This window comes from Electrophorus electricus, chromosome 7 (assembly GCF_041902795.1).
Source record: "Electrophorus electricus isolate QZ-2024a chromosome 7, ASM4190279v1, whole genome shotgun sequence".
NCBI lineage: Eukaryota > Metazoa > Chordata > Actinopteri > Gymnotiformes > Gymnotidae > Electrophorus > Electrophorus electricus.
The window spans coordinates 15094902-15117009 of record NC_137503.1 but is presented as its reverse complement, the minus strand read 5'-3'; the positions used below and the strand labels follow the sequence as shown (position 1 = coordinate 15117009).

Here is a 22108-nt window from a genome sequence, read left to right as displayed (position 1 = left end):
CAATGCAAACAATCTCAAATACAAACACACAAGATGAGGTTTTAGAGCACGCGTTGTTTGATGCTGAAGCAGTGTTCAGTTTTGCTTATTTTACAGTTTTTGGTTTCATAGTAAATACAAAATGTACCTTAACAATAACAGCTTGCCAGATATACATCATTCCCTGTTTTTGATTGTTTAGAAACAGTGATTACAAAGAAACCATTTAAAGAAAGTGATCAGAATCGAGAGACCAGTATATGAATACTCAACTTGGTAACTTGGTATCAGTATTAAAAGTACCTACAAGTAATGTTAGAACTGCTCTGTTTTCGCTCCAAACAGATTCTCTTACTATTTTCTTATTCCGTTGTAATGGATGGTAGAGGAATCCCTGACCACACGAAGGGGAATAAAATAATTCTCTCATCATAAAACGTGCAGAACAGCCCTTGACCGATCTGATTAGTGGAAGGGTCACACTCACTGAGGACTGGGCTAATCCACAGGGACTAAGCGCCTCTTTTGTGTGAGGCATCGCAGAGTGAAAGAGATAATGTCAAATCAGCTCCAGCTACACTTGTTCACAGTGGGATTTGAAAGCCAAACGCTAATCCTCCATCAGCTAAACCCGAGTCTATCCTTGACGCTTTTATCCCCACAACGGAGAAGAACGCAGAGCTCCGTTTTGAGTGAAAGTGATGCGCCGAGTTGTGCAGTGACATCAAATAAAATTGAGGGAAGAAAAAAAAAAACGCAAACACCCACACAATGGAGTCACAGTAGACATTCAAACAAGTAGGTTAATGCTAATTGACTCATCAGAAGTGATGCAGAGAATGTAACACAAGTGTTGCTTACAGATTGCGGTCTTGTACTTTTTCCACTGTGGAGACATTCATTACATAAGATGAATTCATTCATTTTTCACCTCTTCCTGTGCTCTTTACCTACCTATAGTGACTGTATTTAAGGGCAGCAATCTAGCTGCCAGATCAAATTCATGAAAGTAGGCGTCTATAACTCTTCAGGGGTTTGGATGTTTGTGACTCTGGTCTGATGACGGAACGTCTTGACTTTTGGTGAGCAGTATATATGACCTTTGACTAATACCTTCCAGGTACAGTGTAGCTGTGACTGTTCTTACATTGTCACCATATAAAGTGTCTACTCGTGTCTAAGTAATTATTGTTTTTGGCTACGTTTTCAGCAGAACCAGCATTTTATTCAGATAATTAATTGGCGGTCTCAGGCCGTTTATAGACGGTTTGAGTCGACCCCGTAAAAACAAATGCTCTCACTGCGTCTCTCTCCTCGCCCTATCTGTTGTGACACTTTTGCTCCGTTCTTTTCTCCTGTCTTTATCCCTCTTATTAATCGTCTGCGTGCGTTACGGCAGAACAAGCAGCAGCGGGATCGCGGCTGACCTATCTGTCGTCATGCTGACAGGTCTTTTAATGAGCTCTCTGTTCGAGATTTTAATTATGCGCGACGGCTGTAGTCTCGGGCTTGTCACCTCGTTGCCCTCATTTCTGCCTCGACCTCGCCTGCACGGGCGCAGTGAATAATTTAGTAGCAGTCAGTCATAAAGCACCTTTAATTGTTTTGCGTGTTTACATAACTAATTATAAATCATTCAGATGTCTCGTCAAGGACCTCGGCCAAAGCAATTATCCATATATCCATATAATATTATAGGTAAGGAACGCAGTGGAGTGTGGTGTGTGTTGTTTTTTTTAAAATGCTGTGCAAATTTGCCAACCATTTAGGCGATCATGGAATCCCACCGGAATTTCTTTTTCTGTCTTCTTATGGACAGCTTAAAGTACATGAGGGGATAGAAATAAACAATCGATAGAAAAATATCATTCACCTGTCATAACTACATGATTAGAGAGAGCTGTGGTGTAGAATTATCTCTATAACCTACCCACTCATCATTTTTATTTATTTAAAGACAAAGCAAGGAAATGCATTGATTTCTGTGTTCTGGTGTGTGTGTGTGTGTGTGTGTGTGTGTGTGTGTGTGTGTGTGTGTGTGTGTGTGTGTGTGTGTGTGTGTGTGTGTGTGTGTGTGTGTGTGTGTGTGTGTGTGTGTGTGGCACCAGGTCTTTTCACGATGCGTGTCCCTAAGGAGAAAGCAGGACATCACTTCGAGGGCCTGCAGATGCTAACCTCCCTGTTGGCACCCAAAGGTTCCCGCTCGGCCAAGGCCCTGGTGGAAGACGTGGGTAGGCTAGAATCCCAAGCTCTGTCCTCTGTGTCTCCAACACTCACTCCCACTTCCCTGCCGCCTCTTCTTTGTTGCCGGCGTTTCCCTCAATCCTTTTTTTTTTTTTTTTTTTTTTTTTTTTTGGAAGGGGCATGCGGTGGGAGCGAGGCAGGCCAGGAGTATGAAGATGAAGAGGAGGAGTTTGACTGGCAGGTGGAACAGGAGATGTATGTGGCACCCTCGGTGGAAGACCTGCAAAAGCTGCAGAAGTACGGCTTCGGAAACCTAAGGACTGCTGTCTTCTCCAGGCTGCAGGTAAAATTGTAAAAAAATGGAAGAGGAGGTTGAGGGTGTAGAGATGGTATCAGGGACGTGAAACTTCCACAGCGCCTGTACTTGAGATTGACGTTCGTCAGACAGCCATATTTTTGCTTTCGCCTCACGGACGCCTGCTCTCGGCCATTCAGGAGGAGCTGTCAGACGTTATTGACGTCGGCGACCCGGACAACTCCACCCCTACCGCGAGGAGGCGTGATCGCTTGGATGCCGAGACCTCCGTGTTCTGCGCCGACCATTACCTGTGAGTGCACCTTTGTGTCGGCAGACTTTTCCACTATACGAGGGAAGCGTCAGAAACCGTTCACCATTCTCAGTGCCTCGGCCGTTCAGTTACCCGTCACTTATATTCCAAGACAAAGTTAAGATAAGCCAGGCATTCTAACAGGCTGTGACAGACTGACGGAAATGGCGCCTAAAACATGGGTAGGGTAGGAGGACGTAGCACGGGGATGTGCGTATCTTTAGGTGATTGAATGGCCCACAGAGCTGAGGCAGGAGATTCACACACATCCACTCACAGTGCTGTTTCCATGAACGAGGCAGATTTTTGTTGTTGTTGTTTACATGGCATGGACCTGGCATGGATTTTCCTTTCAGATTAAAGATCAAAGTGGAGGCAGTTTCAGCCTAAAGCTTTGTGGGAGCTCCTCCTCTTTGAGGTGTTTATTTGTTTGTTTTTTCTAGCTATGGAGCTTGTTTTGCTGAACTGTCACAGAGGCGGGTCTAAGCTCAGCTGGGGTTTCTAACGGTCACCCAATGTTTCAGGTGGCTTCTCCAAAGTGCTGGGGTGCAGTTTTTCTGCCTTTCACTCAGTAATGTCAGCTGGGATCCCTTTGTCAGGAGCTCGTCCATCTATTGTCCCTAATTGACTCATTTGTTAGAGCAATGTCGCCACAGGATCGTGATTTCTTACTTTTTGGTTCCTAACAGGTGTGACTTGTATGAAGGCGAAGAGATGAGACAAGTCTATCTCAACTTTAAGCCATGGTGGAGTGAGATGGCACCTCCCTCTGACAGCCATGCTGAAATCAGTAAGTCATTTACATTTACTATTTCTTCGTAGCGTAACACACAGGTTGTAATTAATAGGAGTTTCACTTGACATTAGTGGTGGGATTGGTGTCCAGATCCCATGTTCACACAGCGTAAAACAGGAGCCCTCATCTAGGAACAGATTTTGTCATTTTTCAACCATTTAACCGTTAATCCTTTTAGCTTCTCAGTGACTCAAACTGTCGAAAAGTCTTTTAGCAAATGATACTGTAGTGGACCACAGCTCTTCGACCAACCCTGATATTAAAAGAGTGAAAGTGCTGTTTAAATTTCGATTCTGGTTTAATTTTGTCCCTGGTAAATGTGATTTTTGTATGCAAAGGTAGAGTGAGGGTAAGGGGGCAGCGTATTATGTTATGTTAGGTACCGGAATTGACCAGCAGGTGGCGTCACGTTGCCAAGACGCCGTTGTGTCGCTGCGCGGGGCTCCGGACCAAATCACTAATGACAGACTGATTTATTGACTCTCGTACTGAAATGCCAGTTGTTCAGTTTTTGCGGTCAGTTTATATTACTTAGCCCAGAGCTGAGTCAGAAAAACGTAGGCTGTGCTGGTTGCAATGTTAGATTGCAGTGTTCGATTGCAGAGTCATCTTGCGCAGAGACGTACCATGATTCATTTGGCTATTTTAGTCAATGAGGCATCCACACCCTCAAACAGCCTACTCTCAAACCCACTGCCAGTCTGCTCTCTCTGTCTCTCTCCCTCTCTCTCTCGCTCCCCTATGCGTGTCACTCGCAGTTAAAATCGATGGGTTTATCTGACACATTTAAAGCCGTGATGCACGGATCACTGACTCAGGACTGCGTGCTTGTGCACGTGTGCGTCCGGGGAGGGTGGGTGGAAGCGATTAGGCGGTGCTGGGGTGGCAACATGCAGACATTTCAATCACGCGCACACTCCCTGTGCCTTTAGCAGCCTGTTAATTTCACGACGCCCCACGAACAAATGACTCCAAGCTGCAAGCGCACGGCAGCACAGAGGAAGCCACGGAGAGGATTAAGATGGAACAGATAGCACTACTGAGACACAGAGAGACAGAGACGGGAGTGTTTTAGATCAGTGAGTCTGCCTCTGTGCCAGCAGAGCAACTGTCAGTCACCTGCAAGCAGGCATCAGTCAGTAGCGTGCCACTCTGATACACTCACTCTGTAGAGGACAGCTACTTAACACACACACCTCCTTATTTGCTATCCATCTCTTTCACTGTCATGCGCACACAAACATCCGTCTTTCAGCATAGCCTCTCAGCCTGCATTCACACACACACACACACACACAGGCTCACACATACTCTGCGTGCCGCAGTAATTTTGTCCTCACGTAATGCCGACTTACTGCCTGGATTGACAGCTCCAAGCAGCCTGGCTGTGATTCAGACATCTTAAACCCGGCCACCAGAACCCTTCTCCTGCCTCACCGCCCAACCGGACCGGTTTGGCTTTCATAACCCCCTGACTGCAACATTCTCGTTAAGTCATAAACTTAGTCAATTCCCACCGATGCTTTTTTGTTTTCTGTTGTTGTTTTTACGATTGCTTGGCCAGGTCCCTGTTTGGACTGCCTCTGGAACTCCTCACTAGCTCCGCCTCCATCAGCCTACCTAAGATACACAGGAGGGAGCTAAAGCTGCTCAGGGTTTTTAAATGTTCTTCTCCCTGCATAACTCATCAAGAGCTGCAGGGTACTGACGGGGAAATCGGCATCGGTGCGAACCCTGACCTTTCACCTCAGCACACTTCAGAGGAAAACCTGGGCCAATGTGCCGCTCGTCCTGGCGCTGAAGCACTCAGGCATTCAGTGTATCATCCACTTCCGCTTTTCCCCCCTTTATGGGGACCGGACCGGGTTCGGACATCGACCGGTTGACCATCGAGATTTGTAATTATCCACCGTGTTTCAAACGTTTCTCAATCCTGCTTCTTGCTCCAGGGGAGTCAGCTAGAAGTAGTGGAGCAATCGGGGTGCGCCTGCTTCCTCCAACACCCACTACTTTAAAAAATTATAAAAATCACTTCCTGCAAAAGGCATTTGAAGAAAAATGAAAAACAACAAATGTTCCAGAAAAATCCAAAACGCACAACTAGGTTTTTAACTGATTCCTAGAAGAGTACCGAATGGTTAAAGAAATCAGGAACTTGGCAGTTGCCCGTGCACGCGTCAGATTCTCTGTCCCGTATTGACTGGTGCCTTGGCTGGGCTGGCAGCAACACGAGCTCCGGCGCGGTTGTGTTCTGCAGTACTTGCCAGCGAGTAAACAAATCAGCGGCGTGTTTGTTTGCCAGCCGCAGCCTCCCCTGCTACGTGACTGCCCCCTTCCCCCAAACACACCTTAAAGCCCTGCGGCCTTGGCAGGCAGCAGGTTTTAAAGGCTCCATATGTCGCCTTAGCCTGCTGCGCTCATGTGTCGTCATTGGTGGGCGGGCGTGCGACTCGCCGCGGGAGCTGAACGATTCCCGCGGCAGGTTTTCCTGGTTAGCCAGATAAGTTGAGCTGAAGTCAGAAGTTGCTAATAGAGTGGTGAGTGATATGTCCATTAGACAAGCTTGGCCTTTGGCTCGAGTTGTTTGGCTTTTTAAAAAAAGAGAGAAGGGAGAGCTCACTTTATAAGATCCCTCGGAGGATAAATGATGTGGAAAACGGAAGCCCTCAGACCACAGCTGGACTACATTTCCCCCAAATCCTCACAGTTCAGCAGCCGTCCTTTTTTCTCAGTAGAGTAAAGGCACGGAGAGATATGTGCTAATAATACACCCCCCCCCCCCACACACACACACAAAAAAGAAAGAAAAGAAAAAACAACACCAAAAAATCTGAGGTTTGGAATGATTTAAACCCTTAAATGCGTGTCGAGTTTCAGAATGAAACGCTTTCCCTGCAGTCCCGTTCCTAGGAGCAAGGAACCCATTAAAACGCACATCATTCCTTGTCGTGCCATGGCTTTCGGCTCAGGCCGTGGGTCTGGGAGCGAGCACGGGCCCGCCAGCGGGGACGTAGCTCGGCTCCCGCGGCCTCCACAGGAGAGCCGCAGATCATCCGCGGCTGTGGCAGCTGCCCCACGGAGAACCTCAGGTAGACAGGCACAGACGGGGAGGTGAGGGGGAGAGAGCGAATGAGGATTGGGGACGGGGGAGGGAGCGCTCCTGTCGTCATGTTGCAGGAATCCATCAGCGCCCGGCCGAGCCAAGGCCCGTCTGTAGCCAGCGCCCTCATTCGAAACATGTGTTGCGCGTGGTGTGGAGGTGTGGAGGGGTGTGTGAGTGCATGAGTGTGGAGGGGTGTGTGGAGTGTGTTTGTGAGTGGGTATGTGTATGTGGGGGTGTGTGAGAGAGCGGGTGTCCACCATGACCCCCAGATCAGTGGCATGTGCACATCAGGGCCCCTGTATGGGGGGCTGCCCGCCCCCCTTCACTGCTGCCTGCGACCGGATCACTTTCAGCTGCTCCCAAACTGCTGACTCGCACCCCTGCTCCCCTCCTCCTCCTCCTCCTCCTCCTCCTCCCTCTCACCCTGCTTCTCCCTCCCCAGGGGATTATCAAGGCATCAGTCAAACTCAGAAACCCCTGTTTACTCTCAGTACACTCGCCTGCACTGCCTTTTAAACGTATGTGTGTTTATTCTCCAGCCCTGATTCACAGATTCTGACTGTTCGCTTGTGCTGGTATTAATACGCTTGCAGCAAGACAGCCATCGATCCCGCTTCTCCCAGTTTGTTGTCTTGAAGCGCCTCTGAAATCCCACGCGGCATCGCGCACCACGCTGCTACTAATTTACATAATGACCCGGAATCTCTCTCTTCCCAACGCCTACCCACACAGCCGTGACTTTCACAGACGAGGAAAAAGAACAAATGAGAAAGTTCCCAAACCGCTCCCACCTGCTGGATCCGGCAACTAGACGCACCATTTGGCTGGGCCTGCTGGACATCGTCCTCGCCTATGTGTACGACGTGCGCACTACGAACGGAGAGCACAATGTGAGTGCCCTCTCGCCCTTGGCTTCCGTGCACAGGCGCAAGTGCAGTTTTGTGCTTCCTCTCCCCTGTAGCATCAGCTGTCAGAGTGTAGAATCAACTCTTTCCCCCGCCATTCGTCAAAGCTCGAGGCTTCTCTGACATGCTCTTTTTAAAGTATTTCAGGCAGTTTTTCGAAAGAATCTTCCTGAAAGGCTGCCACACGTACCCGCCATAAAAATTGATGTGAAATGCGTAAAAATAGTGTTTTCTTCAGGGCTATGAGTTTTAAATCACAGGTTTAAGCGCATGGAGAGAGTGAGCTATAATTCTGGAAAGACCTAGGCTATAGCTACTGTAAACAGATCTCTTGGCCCAGGTCCTGAACCTTTGACATATCATAAACATCCTTCAGACATCTGCACTTTAGTTTCCTTTTGGGAAACCTGGAAAACTACTCAGCATCCCTCATAAGACTCCACTTTTGTTGAAAAACTGAATTCTTAGTAACGGAAGAGTTTGTGTTGGTTCGGGTCCACAGCAAAGCTCAGAAAATGAATTCATCTCATAGTGTCATTAGACAGGGCAGAGAAATAAATGCTGTTGTAACTTTTTTTGTGTGTAACTTTTGAAATGATCAGGTGCATTTAGTGTGGTCAGTTTGAGATGTGTGTGTGTGTGTGTGTGTGTGTGTGTGTGTGTGTGTGTGTGTGTGTGTGTGTGTGTGTGTGTGTGTGTGTGTGTGTGTGTGTGTGTGTGTGTGTGTGTGTGTGTGTGTGTGTGTGTGTGTGTGTGTGTGTGTGTGTGTGTGTGTGTGTGTGGTTATATGCCCCCTGAGTGTCGTGGTACTATTGTACAGAACTGATTCGGCCTTGTCTTACAGGTGGAGTCTGCGTGGACTATAAGAAAGCTGAGTGGGACTCTGAGCTGGCTGGAGGTATAGCACGCTACACAGCCAGCATCACAAGTGCTACATACCCCACAGCAAAGCTCAGCCAAGCACTTCCCCTGCCCTGACAGCTGCCTTTTCTTTGCCTGAATGAATGAAAGAATGGATGAATTCCGTGTGCTCCAGACACATGACACGCCGGTAAACGCGTGGCGACAGTTGGGCGAGGGGCGTCCAACACAGCGAGCGTGACGATAAGCACCCGAAATTCAGGAAAACAAATACAAAACAACGCAATGGCGACATTGGTCTCGCGCAGCAGCAGAGCGAAAGGAGCAGAAGGCACTAGGGGTCGCTGTGAGTCGCAGGCTTCTGCTGCAGGAGGATTCGGACTTTATCGGCCGCGTCTGGGAGGACGGAGGGGTCGGGAGCTCAGCTCAGGGGTCGGAGGTCAAGGCAAGGGATCACAGTTTAGAAACTGGGAAAGGGCAGCAGAGGCTGCTCACCCTGACTGTCCCCTGGGCATTGGCTGGCCCGGCGTCAGGATCCAGAGTCCACTGCTGGGCCCTGCGGGAGGGGTCCGCAACGGCGAGGTAGGCCTACATCAGGCGTCGCTTGGCAGTGAGGCCCTGTACAGGTGGGGGCGTTGCTCTGGCAACGAATTGAGCTGAGCCGCCTGCTCTGGGGGCCCTCTAGGGTCCTTTCCTCTAAGCCCCGTGTGTGTTTAGGGGGGAGGCCGTGACCCCTGTTGACCCCTCTACTTAAAACAAACAATCTTGGCCGAACAGGAGCTTGACTTTCTCTGCAAGGGCTGTCGGTAACGGCGCCCGAGACTGCAGCGTCTTCAGCGATCCCAATGATGGCACTACACTTGTCAGCATGGTCACGGGTGAGCAGGTTCAACAGCAGAGAGATCCCTGAGGGTGCTGGTGCAAGGCTTAGAGTGGTTGTTTTTTCCTCCTTCTTCCTCTTTCCATTTAGTTGTAGATAAGTCTCCGGGTCTGGCAGCCCCAGGTCTACAGAGCTGACAAAGGCATTTGCCAAGGAGTTTGGGCCAACGACAGCCAATCTTGTGACCAGCACTGAGGTGATTAGGTTAAACTTTGAACCGAATTCAAGGAGGCGTTCTTCTGCCAGTGTTCCCTGTTTAGGGGTAAGGGAGTTCCGCCATGGGGCTGTGTCGTTTGTACGACAGGCAGGCCAGCACCAGCCCGGTGTGGTGAGAAAGCTCTGAGCACATACTGTGACCAGCCTTGCCAGCAGGGACTGGAGCAAGAGCACCACCACCGCTGCAGCGCAGGCACGGCGGGCACGTGACCCTGCAGTTTGGCCCGTGTGCTCCCCCACGTCTCGCACGTCTCACGCGTCGCACCTTGCTCGCGGAGCGGAGCCGCAGCTCTCTCCGCTTTTCTCCGCGCTGCTGCTGTCAGTCGGCGGTGAGCAGAGGGGGTGTTGGGAACATTTGGCAGGGAGACAGTCACTGAATAAAAGCCTGCAGGGAACGATCGAGGGAGCAGGTGAAGGAAGTAGAATGAACGAGGGAGCAGGCAAAGGAAGTAGTCGAAGGAGTGAAGGAACGAGGGAGCGGGTGGAGGAAGCAGTGAAGGAACAAGGGAGCGGTCAAAGGAGTGAAGAAATGAGGGAGCAGGCGAAGTGATTGACGGAACAGCCTAGAGAATGAGCGGTTCGGAGCAGACCAGACGTCCTGGCGTCCAGACCAGGTCAGTGTCGGCCTTTTAGAAGCTCCCGTTCCAGGCCTCAGACGGGAGCATGTTCTTGGGGCCTGCTTCTCCTCGTGCGGGGCTCAGCCCCAGCCAGCTCCCGAGGCTCAGACTGCTGGCAGACTAAAGCTTAGTAAGCTATTGATCCACACGTGGCTGACTAAGAAGCCAGGTTGTAGCAACACACAAAGGGATCCTATTCTGGGCATTCTTAAATGGATTTCATTGGGTAAAAGCCTCGTTCTTAGCCAAGGTCTGCGGTGTGGATGTGAGGAGTCACGGTGGGAGGAGTGTTAACGGATCTACCAGCCGTCGAAATGGAAAGTAGGTTGGGTGAGAATTGGGTAAATGGTTGGGCTGTTACGCACACGTGTGTGGTTGTGTGTGTAAGCATTGTAGGCTTATGAAGTGGAACAGGTGTTTGTTTGTACCTGACGGGCACACAGATGGAGCGACTGAGACCGTTCCCTCATGATTATTCCTGAAGTGACAGACAGAGAGGGAGAGACGGAGAGGGAGAGACGGAGAGGGAGAGACAGAATGCAGGGACATAAGACCATATATTCTCACCATTTATGTGGCTGGATGGCTGGCAGCCTGAGCGTGAGCATGACTGTGTGGGGGGTGTATGTGAGAGACGGTGTGCGTGAGTGTGAGTAAGCGTGACAGTGTGTGGGTGTGTGCGAGAGAGTGCGTGCGTGCGTGCGCGTGTGTGTGTTTCCTGCCTCCCAGCCAGTGCAGCAGCAGCCCTTAATCCCTCCCATTTGCACGGTGAGTGTGACAATGAGAGCAAGTAACCTGACCCTCCTCTCTGCACCATGCTCCGTGCGAGCCAGCACTCCAGTGTGAGGCTGATAATGGAGCCCTGCTAATGACATTCTGCAGCTGCCTCCGACACAGACACACATACTCGCTCACCCACTCTCTCGCGCTCGCGAGCGCACACTACCCCATCTTTCCCATTCTCTCTCTCTCTCTCTCTCTCTCTCTCTCTCTCTCTCTCTCTCTCTCTCTCTCTCTTCCCCCCCCCCTCGGTCTCCCTCTGTATCTTTCCTCATCTCTGTCTATCGCTCCCCTTATCTCGCCAGCTATCCATCTCTCTCTCGCTTTATTGCGCCCTCAATTTCTCTTTCTTCCTCTCGCTGTCAAAGACCTCTCCTCTATCTCTACACCCACACCCCCACCCCCCATTCCAGCTGACTAACGTTGTCTCCTGCCCTGTTGCCCTGCCCTCCGCCGCCGGGTTTATTTATCCGTCGCTCTTTCGCGGCCCACAGGGAAGCGCTATGCCAGCATGACGCACCCTCTTACCTGGGAGGGGGGTGCAGGCAAAGACCTTGAGGGGGAAAAAAAGTGTCTTCACCCACAGTTCTTTTTTTTCCCCTCTTTTCACCCCTCCACACTCCCCCGCCCATCAGGCTCAAAGGTTATGCCGGGCTTGTGGAGCCTGGCGGCCTTAACGGTCTCCAAGAGTCTGTCCGCTTGCTTAGCCATCCAGTGAAACTGCCGGTCGTTAGGAGTAATTAGCGCACTAATTGCCGTGGTTATGAGCAAGGCTCTCTGTGCTGGGGTGGAGGGGGCCAGAACACGGTAGGCAAGGGGCTTATCGAAGATTATGACCAGAGCTTTTATTGACCGCTGGAGTGTAATGAATGGTGTCAGGTGAGTGGACAGCAGTAGCGCTGCAGTATCTAATGTGTGTGTGCGTGTGTATGTTGGGGGTTTCAGACATATCACTCCGTGCACGAGGTGCTGGTGTCTTTCGGAAGAAGGGTACTCTGCTATCCACTGCATCGCCACTTCTCTCTGATCATGGCTGCGATGAGGGACACTGCACACATATTCCAGTGTGGTAAGTTGTGTGTGTGTGTGTGTCTCTCTCTCTTTCTCCCTCCCTCCTGTGCTCCTCCATCCTCAACAGCAGGACTCCATCACAGTAAGCCCCTCGGGTGTTTTTTTTAAACAGGACTTGGGGTCAGGGCAGGGGTCGAGGCCTTACCGTGACCCGTCCTTCACACGCCGAAGTCCGCCTTTCACCTTGCCACTCACCCCTTAATCCCCTAGAGTGGCCCTAATGAGCCATTCCCCTTCCAAACGCCTCCACTTTCCCACCGGCCCCACTGACACGTTTCTCCAGCTTCCCTCCACCATTCGGCTGCCAGAAGCACATCAACGACCATCGCTCAGATATTATTGTTTTGCTCGGACACAACCCCCAAGAGGCTGACTCAGCTGAGGCGGGGGGGGTATGCGGCGGCATAGCGGGATGCCTTCCGCCCCCTGCGGGGTAGACGAGGGCTAAGGCAGCCCACCCCCCGAGAGCTCAGCTCCGGCTGGTCTCGCGATGCAGGCGGAGAGAGAGACGCGCCGGCGGGGGAGCGAGGCTCTCGCTGCGCACACCCAATCGACTTTGATATCTCGGAGAGGAGCGCAATCAAAGCGACTGCCAGCCAGAGAGGCACTGAGGGAGGAAGGAAAGCAGGAGCATGTGTGTGAGAGCGCGAGAGAGAGAGAGAGAGAGAGAGAGAGAGAGAGCAGCTCTGTGTAAATACATTTAGGATGTGTGCGGTGAGCTTAAACGCTGCGGCCTGATTTTAATGCTGGTAAACGATGGCAATTAAAGGGCTTTTTAGAAGCTGGATTAGCGCCTGGCCGCGGCTCATTAGTAGGTGCTCATGGGCGCTAGCCGCGGCAAGCACCTCGCTGCTCGGGGCCGGGCCCAGACACGCTTGTTAGCTCCTTTCCACAAGAAAGCCTCCCTTTAAGGCTTAGCCCGCGTGCGGCCGCACAAGCACAGTATACAACCGAACAGCCTGAATGCAGGAGACAGACACTGTCGCCGTGTTTTTTTGTTTGTTTGTTTGTTTGTTGGGGGGGGGGGGGTTGCTGCAAAGGCAAACGTATGTATTAGTAGGTAATAATGCAACAATGATTATTGGTGGGGGGGGGGGGGCATGCAGTAATTTATGGCTTATTTTTCGTTCCTCCCGCACGCGGCCCTTAGCACTACAGAGAGTCAGCACAGAGTAGCGTGTCTCCATCGTCGTACAAATATTTGCTTGTTTGTTGTTGGTTTATAGCCGGTAAGTGTAGGGTCGTGACCTTAGCAGCAGCCACCGTTGTCGATGAGCCCGCGAGCGACGAAGGCTTTCCACTGGAGCGTGGCACACCCGAGCGAGTTTCATGGGAGCCCAACCGTCGCCAGGATGAGGAAAACAAACCAATTAGAAGCGCTGTGCCCAAGGCCAGTCATGTGGAGGGAATGAAATTTGGGGTAAATATTTGAACAGCCCTCGAGCGGCGCGTTTGGCATTCCATGGGACAACCCTCGGCGTCGACACGCTCATGAAAGGGACGCACAACGCGTCTGTAGTGTCCGTTACGCCTTTTTCTCGCTTCTGTCCACAGCAGGGAAGGGAGACGCACAGAATTGTCCAGGAGACTGACGATGTGGAAGCAGCCGTGTTTTAATTAAGGCGAGATCATCGCACACCCGTTCTAAGGAAACTCGTAGACAGATGCACGTGCTGGTAAAAGTGTGCGTTTAAAAACAAAAATGCGGTATCTTGCTCTGAAAACACGAGGGCGGATTCCAATGGAAAACCTTTCATTCGCACAGCTCAAAACCACTACGCTAATGGCCCGTTTTTATCTTCGCAGTAATAGCAAGCATGCGGAGCATGTGGAGGGGTGCACGTTCACGCTTTTACAGAGAGCACGTTTGAGGGTACAGATACACTGCTGATCCGCATTAATTCGCTGCATACACGACAGCGATCTGCCAGGGTCTGAGCCGGCCGGTGCCAGATTCTTTGTGTCCCGCTCCCACTCCTATTCTCCGTGATTCCCCGTCCCTTCAGACTGAGTCATGCATGATTAACCAGCAGCGCGTGTCGTCAGGAGACCCCCAAGCCGAGCACTCCAGAAGACACGAGACAGCCCCGCGCAAGGCAGATGAAGCTATAGCTTGTTTTTAAACCCTGAGAGCAGGGAGGAGTGGAAGAGACGCTCCAGGATGGATGAGGTCGCGGTGTTCCTGGGAGAGACCGGGGGAGGGGGGTTGGTAGAGAGAACAAGAGAACAAGCTCCTGTCGCAGCTGAGGTGAGAGTCCCTGCTCAAGCCTGGAACCGAATGTTTGCAGAGCAGGGCTGCCCCCCGGTTGTTTGCGCAGGCGGCTGGAGTCCCTGCCGCCCCCGCCAGGCCCTTCTGTGGGCAGCTGGAGGATCCTCACACGTGCCTCTTCCCTGCCGCAGAGCCCGAGCCAAACTGCTGCGCCTCGTGCTCGGGGTAGATATTTTTACACTTTCCGCGGGAGGCCGGTGTTGTGTCAACAAACGGTCCCGGCTCCTTCCCTGCACCCTCCAGGGCCGTGCTGTTCCCTTGTGCCGTTGACCCATCTGCTGAAAAAGTACATGCTTTTAATCTCTCAGGAACATATCCTAGAGCTTGAAGTGTTTCCTCCTCCCCCCCCCCTCCTTTTTTTTTTTCTTTTTTTTTTTTTATATAAAACTTCGCTTATGAACTGTCGAAACTCTTAGAAAGCTAGCGGCTGCCACTTCTTCCAGAATTACAAACAGCAGTTTCCCCCTACAGGCCCGGCAGCGACCCATATAAACAGCTGCTCCTTTATTGTCTGCTGCAGACCTAATCTGGCCAACACTTTGCTTGGTCCTAGGCAAGGCCTGCGTCCTGAAATGCCTGCTGGCTGTCCACAAGGTCTTCAGAGAGAACGAGCCCGCCTACATCCTCAACGATCTATACATCACAGACTATTGCGTGTGGATCCAGCGAGCCAAGTAAGTTTATGCGACTCCCTTTGATGTCCACACAGGAAGTTTGGGTAACTCGATTTGATGCCGCAGAGGGAGAATTGGGGGGGGGGGGGTGCTTGCAATTAGGGAACAAATAATTTGAAGCGGACCGCAGCTAATTTGCGTGGGTCAGTTTGGAATGCAGGTTTTGTTTCACATGCTATTCAAGAAGGGTTTTGCTCCCCTGTGTAACTTGTCAAGAAACCATCTGGCGCTCTCTTTGGGTTACATGCAGGAAGCAGGCTGAAGTGCTTATATACCCAATCAAATGTTTTGGCTTTAGGTTCAGACTGTTGCTATATGAATGTGGGCTGAATCCAACCAGGAAAGGACTGCCTCCGCGTATACGTGCTCCGTCCCCACCATAGCCTTAAGATACCCTTTTACAGGTCATTAACGAGGAGCAATGGTGTGAAGCGTTCTATAATTTAAGCTATGCTGAACCAGAGGGCTCTGCCCACTCCGCCGGAACAGTGAATGCAATCACCCCTCCCTTCCCCTGGCCTGAAAAACCTGCTTCTGCTTTGACTGTGTTTTGTAATTGCTTGCATGTTTAAAATGTGAGCCAGTGAGCACATAAGTCAGTAATGAGCTACGATCTCCCCTGGCTGGCTTTCAGGCCAGAGTTGTACGCTTGTGTGTAAAGGGTCCAGTAGAGAAAAATGGGCCCTGATGTTATAGGCCCCGTGCCCAGATGCAGAGATGATAAAATCCCGGGAGGATCTGATGGATTTTTTTTCTCCCCCTTTCCTTTATGTCCGGCGCAGATTTTTTGGAAAGAAAAACGCCTCTGCGGCCAATTAAAAATAAATGTGTAAAAAAATCGCTGGTGGCGTTCAGAGGGAGTTGGAATGTGACCCTTTTTCCATAGGTCTAAAGAGCGAGGGTTGAGGTGGGGCCAACACAGAGCAGAGCTTTGTCTTGAGCACCCAGCACATGGAACAGTCCCAATGTCACCTCGCCACAAAACTCAGTCTTGCCCCACACGTCCCAGCCGGGGAGACGGAAGAGGCACAGGTGGGGTTTCCCCCCCACACACACACACATACACATACACACACATTCTCCGGCCCCTCCCTCGCCTGGCTTCCGGCCAAGCCACCTTCCGTGGAGCGCGGCACGACGCTCAGCACACTTTCCTCCTTTCCTCCCTCAGCCCAGTTCTGTAAGCAGCCGGGTCGAGTCCCAACCGCATGCATGCCCGGAGGAGTTTGACGAGGGATGAGACATTCCGCCGCTTCCTTATTTCGTTTCTTCTTTTTTTTTTTTTTTTTTTTTTTTTGGTCTTGTCTCATGCTGAGAATCGATTTCCAGCTCGCTTCCTTGGGACTCATGTAAACAGCGGAACTGCATCCTCCCTCGCGGAAGGGGTTTGAAGCCGAGCGCCACTCGTCAGGCGGAGCGGCAGAGAGAGACGCAGCTGTTCCTCCTCGAGTGCCGGACCCAGTCCCACTCTGCTGTGCGCGGCCAGCCTCGCTCAGCATCCACCGAGCGTGGTTGACAGAGCCGATGACGTCTTATTTAAACGCTCATGTCTCTCGTGTTTCCCACCCACCGCAGTGTCTTCCGAGAATGTTTTCCCTGCCTTGCTCAGGGACTCGCCTGCACTGGGCGCCTCAGTCCACATTATCAGACCTCCCCTGACACCCCCACCACCTCCCGCCCCCTCACTTGTTAGCGTGGCATCTCAATGCCTCTCACCTCTTCTTGCCAGTCGGGCGCAATGGGCCGCTCACCGCCGCGGGGGAGTAATGAACGTTAGCTCAACGGATGATTTAACGGACGCGCCTCGCGCCGTTCCGATACCCGCGGAGACGTCTCCCGCTCCGATGGCTCCCTCGCCTCCTGGAAAGTCGGGGCCAGGATTTACGACCTCGTAAAGGCATCGGAGTGATTTAAGCTGCCAAGGGAGGCCTGTCCTGTCAGAAGCGAGGCGGAGTGACTCTCGCGGACACACGGCTCATGACTGACTGGGGTTTTCTGAATGCCTCCTCTCACCAACCCGCGGTGGCAGCGTGCCTGACAACAAACCACAATCCTCAGAGCTCCTCAGAGCGCCTGGAGTAGAGGCATCCAGTAGAGTAGAGTTCCAGCCACTATAAAAGACCGTTGCTCACCTTTCAACTGAGCTCAGAGTTTCTTGGGTCTTCCTAAGAAGCGAGGATTTTGTCATTTTTAAGGTTTTGCAAGAGGGGTGGTTAAGAGTTGCCTGTTGTTTTCACTTTTCTTACACGCCATGCAGCACTGCCATGTCCAGTGTGCGTGTGCATGTACGTTTGCCTGTTGGGGTGGGGAAAAAAAGGGGCAAAGCCTGTTTTGACGGACCCGCTATTAGGCGATCTCCGCATGTTTCACTGTGACTGCGATTTTTAAAAAGCCACCCCTTCCTTTAGGAGCAAGTTTGTTTTTCTCTGGTTTGGAAGACGGTTTGCGGTGGTGGAACCTCTGCTATCAATTACGGCCCGGAGAGAACAGGCGGAGGCCAGACGCTCGCACACTGCTATTCATTTCACTGTGGCTTTAGCAAGCTGTCCAGCTGCCAAAACTTCCCCGCGACAGTGCCAGACTGCAAAGACAACTAGCACTTCATTTTTTTTGCTCTCTTCTAATCCCCCCCTTCCCCCAACTACCCGTTGGAGTGACTCCAGCATGGGTTCTCATCGGCCAGCCGGATAAGATGAGCTCCGTGCTTCACCCTGGGCTGTGACTTGTGGATGTTTTCTGCACGTTCCCTCGTTGTGTCCAAACTCCTAAATTGGGCTAATTGGATTCCGATGGGCAACCATGGTAACCTGTAGGAGTTGGATCTCTGAGCTTGGCTTTGAGGAGACCCATTCTTTCGAAGAGAAAAATGGTGCATTGTCTGGAACTTGGTGACTAGCCAAGCGAGGCAGCCTTGTGGAAAGGGAGCTTCTATGCAATAGCCCGATAGGGCCACATAGACGGTGGTCTGCAGGGGCCACGCAGCTTGGGCGTCGGCGAAATGCTTAGTGGAGTGGACTCGAGCGCTGTACGCCAGCATTATATCACCGTGCCACCATGGTGCATTATGGGAAGACGAACTTCTACAGTTTCTCTTAAGAAGTAAGCCTTCAGCAGCAATCCAGGAAATTAAGATGAAATCTCAAGTGACGTGAAGGTGGGTTAAGAATCACAGCTTAGATTTGCGATAAAACAGGCTTCGAACTGTCTTTTATTTTGTCCCCATTTAACAAAGTCTGCATTGGATGTGTTGCACAAAAATGTGTTTGCCTTCAAAAACTGTACGAACACAAAGAAAATGCCCTATGGAGTGCTGTTATAGCATGAAATAAAGTAATATGGTTGGAAAGACCAAGCCAGTTTTCTTAGAACAGGTTTAAAAGCAATTGTTATATAGTTCTCTGAACTGATGAGAAATATTTTCACAGAACTGGTAAGAAATGAGTGCTTTTAACATTTTTTCATAGAAAAAATCCTATCAATTTTACTGCAGATTGCTTGATGTTTAACTTTGCTAAGTTCTCTTTATGACTGTGTTTGCTCCTCTAGTATCTAGCAACATGAAGTTATAGGAAAAAAATAGGTTGAACTTTTCACTTTCACATTCTCAGTAGTTTTGTTTTGTTTTGAAATGGTCAGAAACTGTTGGTTTTAGACGCTTTCCAGCATAACGCTTCCTTAGGCAGGTCTCGAATAATGCATTTCAATTGCACGGCACCTACCCCTCCCCACCCCATCCACAGTGTTGCCATGTAACGAGCAGCTCACCTTCAGCTCATTGCCCTATTCTAGTCCCTATCCCATGTGCGCTGAAAGGGCTGTGCACTAAAAGTCCCATTCAAGTGGGCTCCAGTGAGCTGGGATGGAAGTGCCCTGTCGCTTGGGCTGGGCGGATTCTGGTTTCAGGGTTTGCCAGGATAAGCAGACCGGCAGTACTCTCTCACTGCTAACTGTCTAGGGTTATCGCAGAGCTCCTCAGAACAAACACCACTTCGTTCCATAAGCTTGCTTGTGTCTGCTAACTCGTAGTATAAAGAATGCCTGGAAGATCATTTAATATAAATGATTTATTATATTTTTAACTCTTGGTTATTAAGTATTGTATGGCTTGGGGCTCTTTATCTTCTCTTTATGTTCATCTTGATGAGCGTACGTCTGTAAAAAATGTATAGGAACATGTTTGGTGTCTGGTAGGCTGTCATACATCATTCCACTGGGCTCAGAGGGTGATTAAGTGCTTCAAAGGCACGGCGTGTTTCCTTCTCAATGTGCGTTTGATTTGGCCGTCTGAAGCACACTAATGAAGAGAGATCCAAGCATTTTCATTTCAGCTAGTAATTCGCTGAAATTTGCTGAGTAATTCACCACAAGTCTGCCCCTTCCTGCCCCAGGCTTCAAGGTCTTGCTCTGTTCACAGACTACCTCTGATGCACACATCGTCTCTCCTTCCCGTCTCTCTCTCTCCCCCCCCCTTCCCCCTTTTCCCTGTGTGTCTCTCTCTCTCTCCCTCTCTCATTCTGCCTTTCTTTTTCTGGCTCGCTCTCTCTCCTTCTGTCTGTCTCCCTCCCTCACTCTATTCTCTCTCTGCCCTAACCTTGAAAGCGGCCCCTCCTCGGCCAATTAAGGCGAGCCACAACAGTGCCTGGCTCTTAATGACTGGATTGTGTACGACATTATCCCTCACACCAAAAGGAGCTTTTTGTTTGCACTGCAAGCACGCATTCTCTCACCACAGAAAGGGGCTGGGGGCGAGGGGGTGGGGGGGATTGTCTCTGCAGAGCTGACTCAATAATACCTTCCCACGGGGGGAAGACGATAGTGCTGCGAGTGTTTGATGTTCCACCGCCAGCCGCAGGAAGTCCTGCAGTCCCGCAGCCACGTCGCTGCAGGACGTCGCTCCTTTTCTCTCTCTAATGGACCTGGAGGCCTCGGCGGGTCAGAGGCAGCGTCTCGGCCAGCTTCGCCTCGGAGGGCCGTTGCTGCTCCGGTCTACATGGGCGGTACAGGGCAGGATTCAGGATCAGCACGCATGGAGTCAGGCTGCATATGTGCGAAACGGCACGGGAATGTGAACTCGCGGGAGGCGGCACCTGTCGCTGACGGCTCAGCCGGTAGCCTTGTTTACTTTGCCGCTTTGACGGCGACAGCAGCACGCTCCCGTATCCCCCCGCGGCCGAGTTGTCTCTGTCCGCCCGCTACAGAGACGGGCGCCCCACACTTGGGGGGCCAAAACGATCCAGACCGCTGCTCTCCCACACTCCCGTCAGCACGTCTCCCTCTCCGAGCGGGATATCGCCAGATCAATAGGCGTGGGACGGCCCGGGCTGGCCGTCCCTCAAAGCAGGGAACCCGGGGCCCCCCGAAACCACAGCAGAGCAGCTAATCACCATGGCGATGAAGGCGGCTAGCTGCCCGCAGCCCTCAATAGCGGACACTTGAGTTTTGGCAGCAGCCTGGGCCCGGCTGCCTTGTGAATAATGCACGCAGCCCCCAGGCTTACCCCACCCGCTCGGGAACCTTTACATGCGCCACATTGGAGCTGGTTCCTCCTCTCCAAGGAGAGCTTTGTCGTGCCTCGGTTGTGTGCTGCTGCACTTGTCCTCAGAGGCACTTCAGCGGTTGCATGCGGTATGAACGCAGGCCAAGTTGCTGGGTATATTTTAGCAGTGCGCCGCTCACTTATGTTTGGGACAGAATTGGTTTGGGGTTCATTTACATGCGGTGTGCCCACAACTGTTTTGGGGTGGGAAGTGTATGAGTGGAAATATGTCAGACTGTGTGTGTGTGTGTGTGTGTGGGTGTGGGTGTGGGTGTGTGTGTGCACGCGCCTGCAAGCAGGAGTTCAAGTAAGCAATCTGTGTTTTTTGGCAAATCATTTTTGTTTGGGGGGGGGGGGGGCGCGGAGGCTCTCCTAGTCGTATAATAATTACTCCAGCAGAGAGCAAGACTGATAAGCATGCACTAAAGCACTACTGCAGACTTCTTCCAACAGTAGCCATGGAGACAGCTGCTCTCCGAGTTGAATGCTAACATCGCATGTGTAGCGATTCCTTTCCTCACATACGAATCCTAAACTTTTAAGTTCACTGATGGCTGATTGGCAAAAACTATCCTGTAGTAAATAAAGGACCCTCATCACTTTGCATGTGAAGATCGCTGTTTCCAGTGTTTATGGCGTTTGTGTAGGTGACTCCTCTGTCTGATGGTATCTGATCATCTAATGTTTCCTCTGCAGGTCCAGGCATGTGGTGGCCCTGGCCGAACCCCTGCGCACAGCCAAGCTGCGCAAGGAGCACCTGGACCTGGAGCTGGACATCCTGGAGGAAGCCGCCCATCTTGTGATGGAGGATGAGGAGCAAAAGTGGAAAGTCACGGAGGAGGATGACGATTGCAATGGCAGCGAGGAGGAGGAGGAGGAGGAGGAAGACTCCAGCAGCACCGAGGAGGAGGAGGAGGAAGAAGACTCCAGCAGCAGCGAGGAGGAGGAAGATTCGAGCGGAAACATGGGAGTGGGGGAGGAAGCGGGCTCTGGTGGTGGCAAGGGGGAGGAGGATGGCCGCATCCACACTTTCAGAGAGGAACGAGGGGGAGGAGGGGAAGCAGAAGGGGTTGCCTCCCGACCTCAGCCAGGCCACAGCTCACGCCAGGCAGCCTCGCTGGCTGAACCTTCCCCCCTTGCTCAGGAGCTCCAGTGCGGAGGAAGGGGAGGGCCAGGCGAGCACAGAAGGCTGATCCAAGAGTTAGGAGTGAGGTTGGAGGAGGGACTTCAAATCGAGGAGAGCACACTTCTGACAGAAGGGCGCTCCAGGAGCCGTAGCATAGAGGGAGAGTGTGAGGCACTGAGAAAGGAATCAACAGTAAGGAAGGACTTGTTATGCTCTCAGCCACATAGGAACCCTCTGCGAATTGTGGATACCAAGGAACTGGACAGTGACGATGAGGATAATCCAAATTAGTGAGTGATATAACAAGGACGCAGAAAAACGGTGGACATCAGTGGACTGTAATTTGATACTTCTATGCCAGTACTGAAGAATATGTTTTGAATTGGCTCTTAAAAGGAAACTTATTGTTGAAAATACACTTTAAGAATTAGATTTTGTCCAGTTTTTTTTTCTATTGTCCTTGAAAATATACATTAAATGTTATGTTTTTTGCACTGATTTTA

General features: G+C 51.3%; 1 protein-coding gene across 8 annotated transcripts in view; it reads left to right on the top strand.

The window, feature by feature from the left end:
- Positions 1–22108, top strand: part of shq1 (SHQ1, H/ACA ribonucleoprotein assembly factor) — a 27652-nt gene extending 5544 nt beyond the window's left edge. For 6 of the 8 annotated variants that reach the window (XM_081716876.1, XM_026999675.3, XM_081716878.1 and 3 more), the window contains 9 exons: positions 2088–2210; positions 2340–2506; positions 2659–2771; positions 3461–3561; positions 7403–7560; positions 8420–8473; positions 11875–11998; positions 14823–14943; positions 21176–22108. In XM_081716876.1, the coding sequence (XP_081573002.1) occupies positions 2088–2210; positions 2340–2506; positions 2659–2771; positions 3461–3561; positions 7403–7560; positions 8420–8473; positions 11875–11998; positions 14823–14943; positions 21176–21896 (1682 nt within the window). In that variant the 3' untranslated portion in view covers positions 21897–22108. The remainder of the gene's footprint in view (positions 1–2087; positions 2211–2339; positions 2507–2658; positions 2772–3460; positions 3562–7402; positions 7561–8419; positions 8474–11874; positions 11999–14822; positions 14944–21175) is intronic. The other 2 variants (XM_081716879.1, XM_081716880.1) reach the window with 2 other exon arrangements.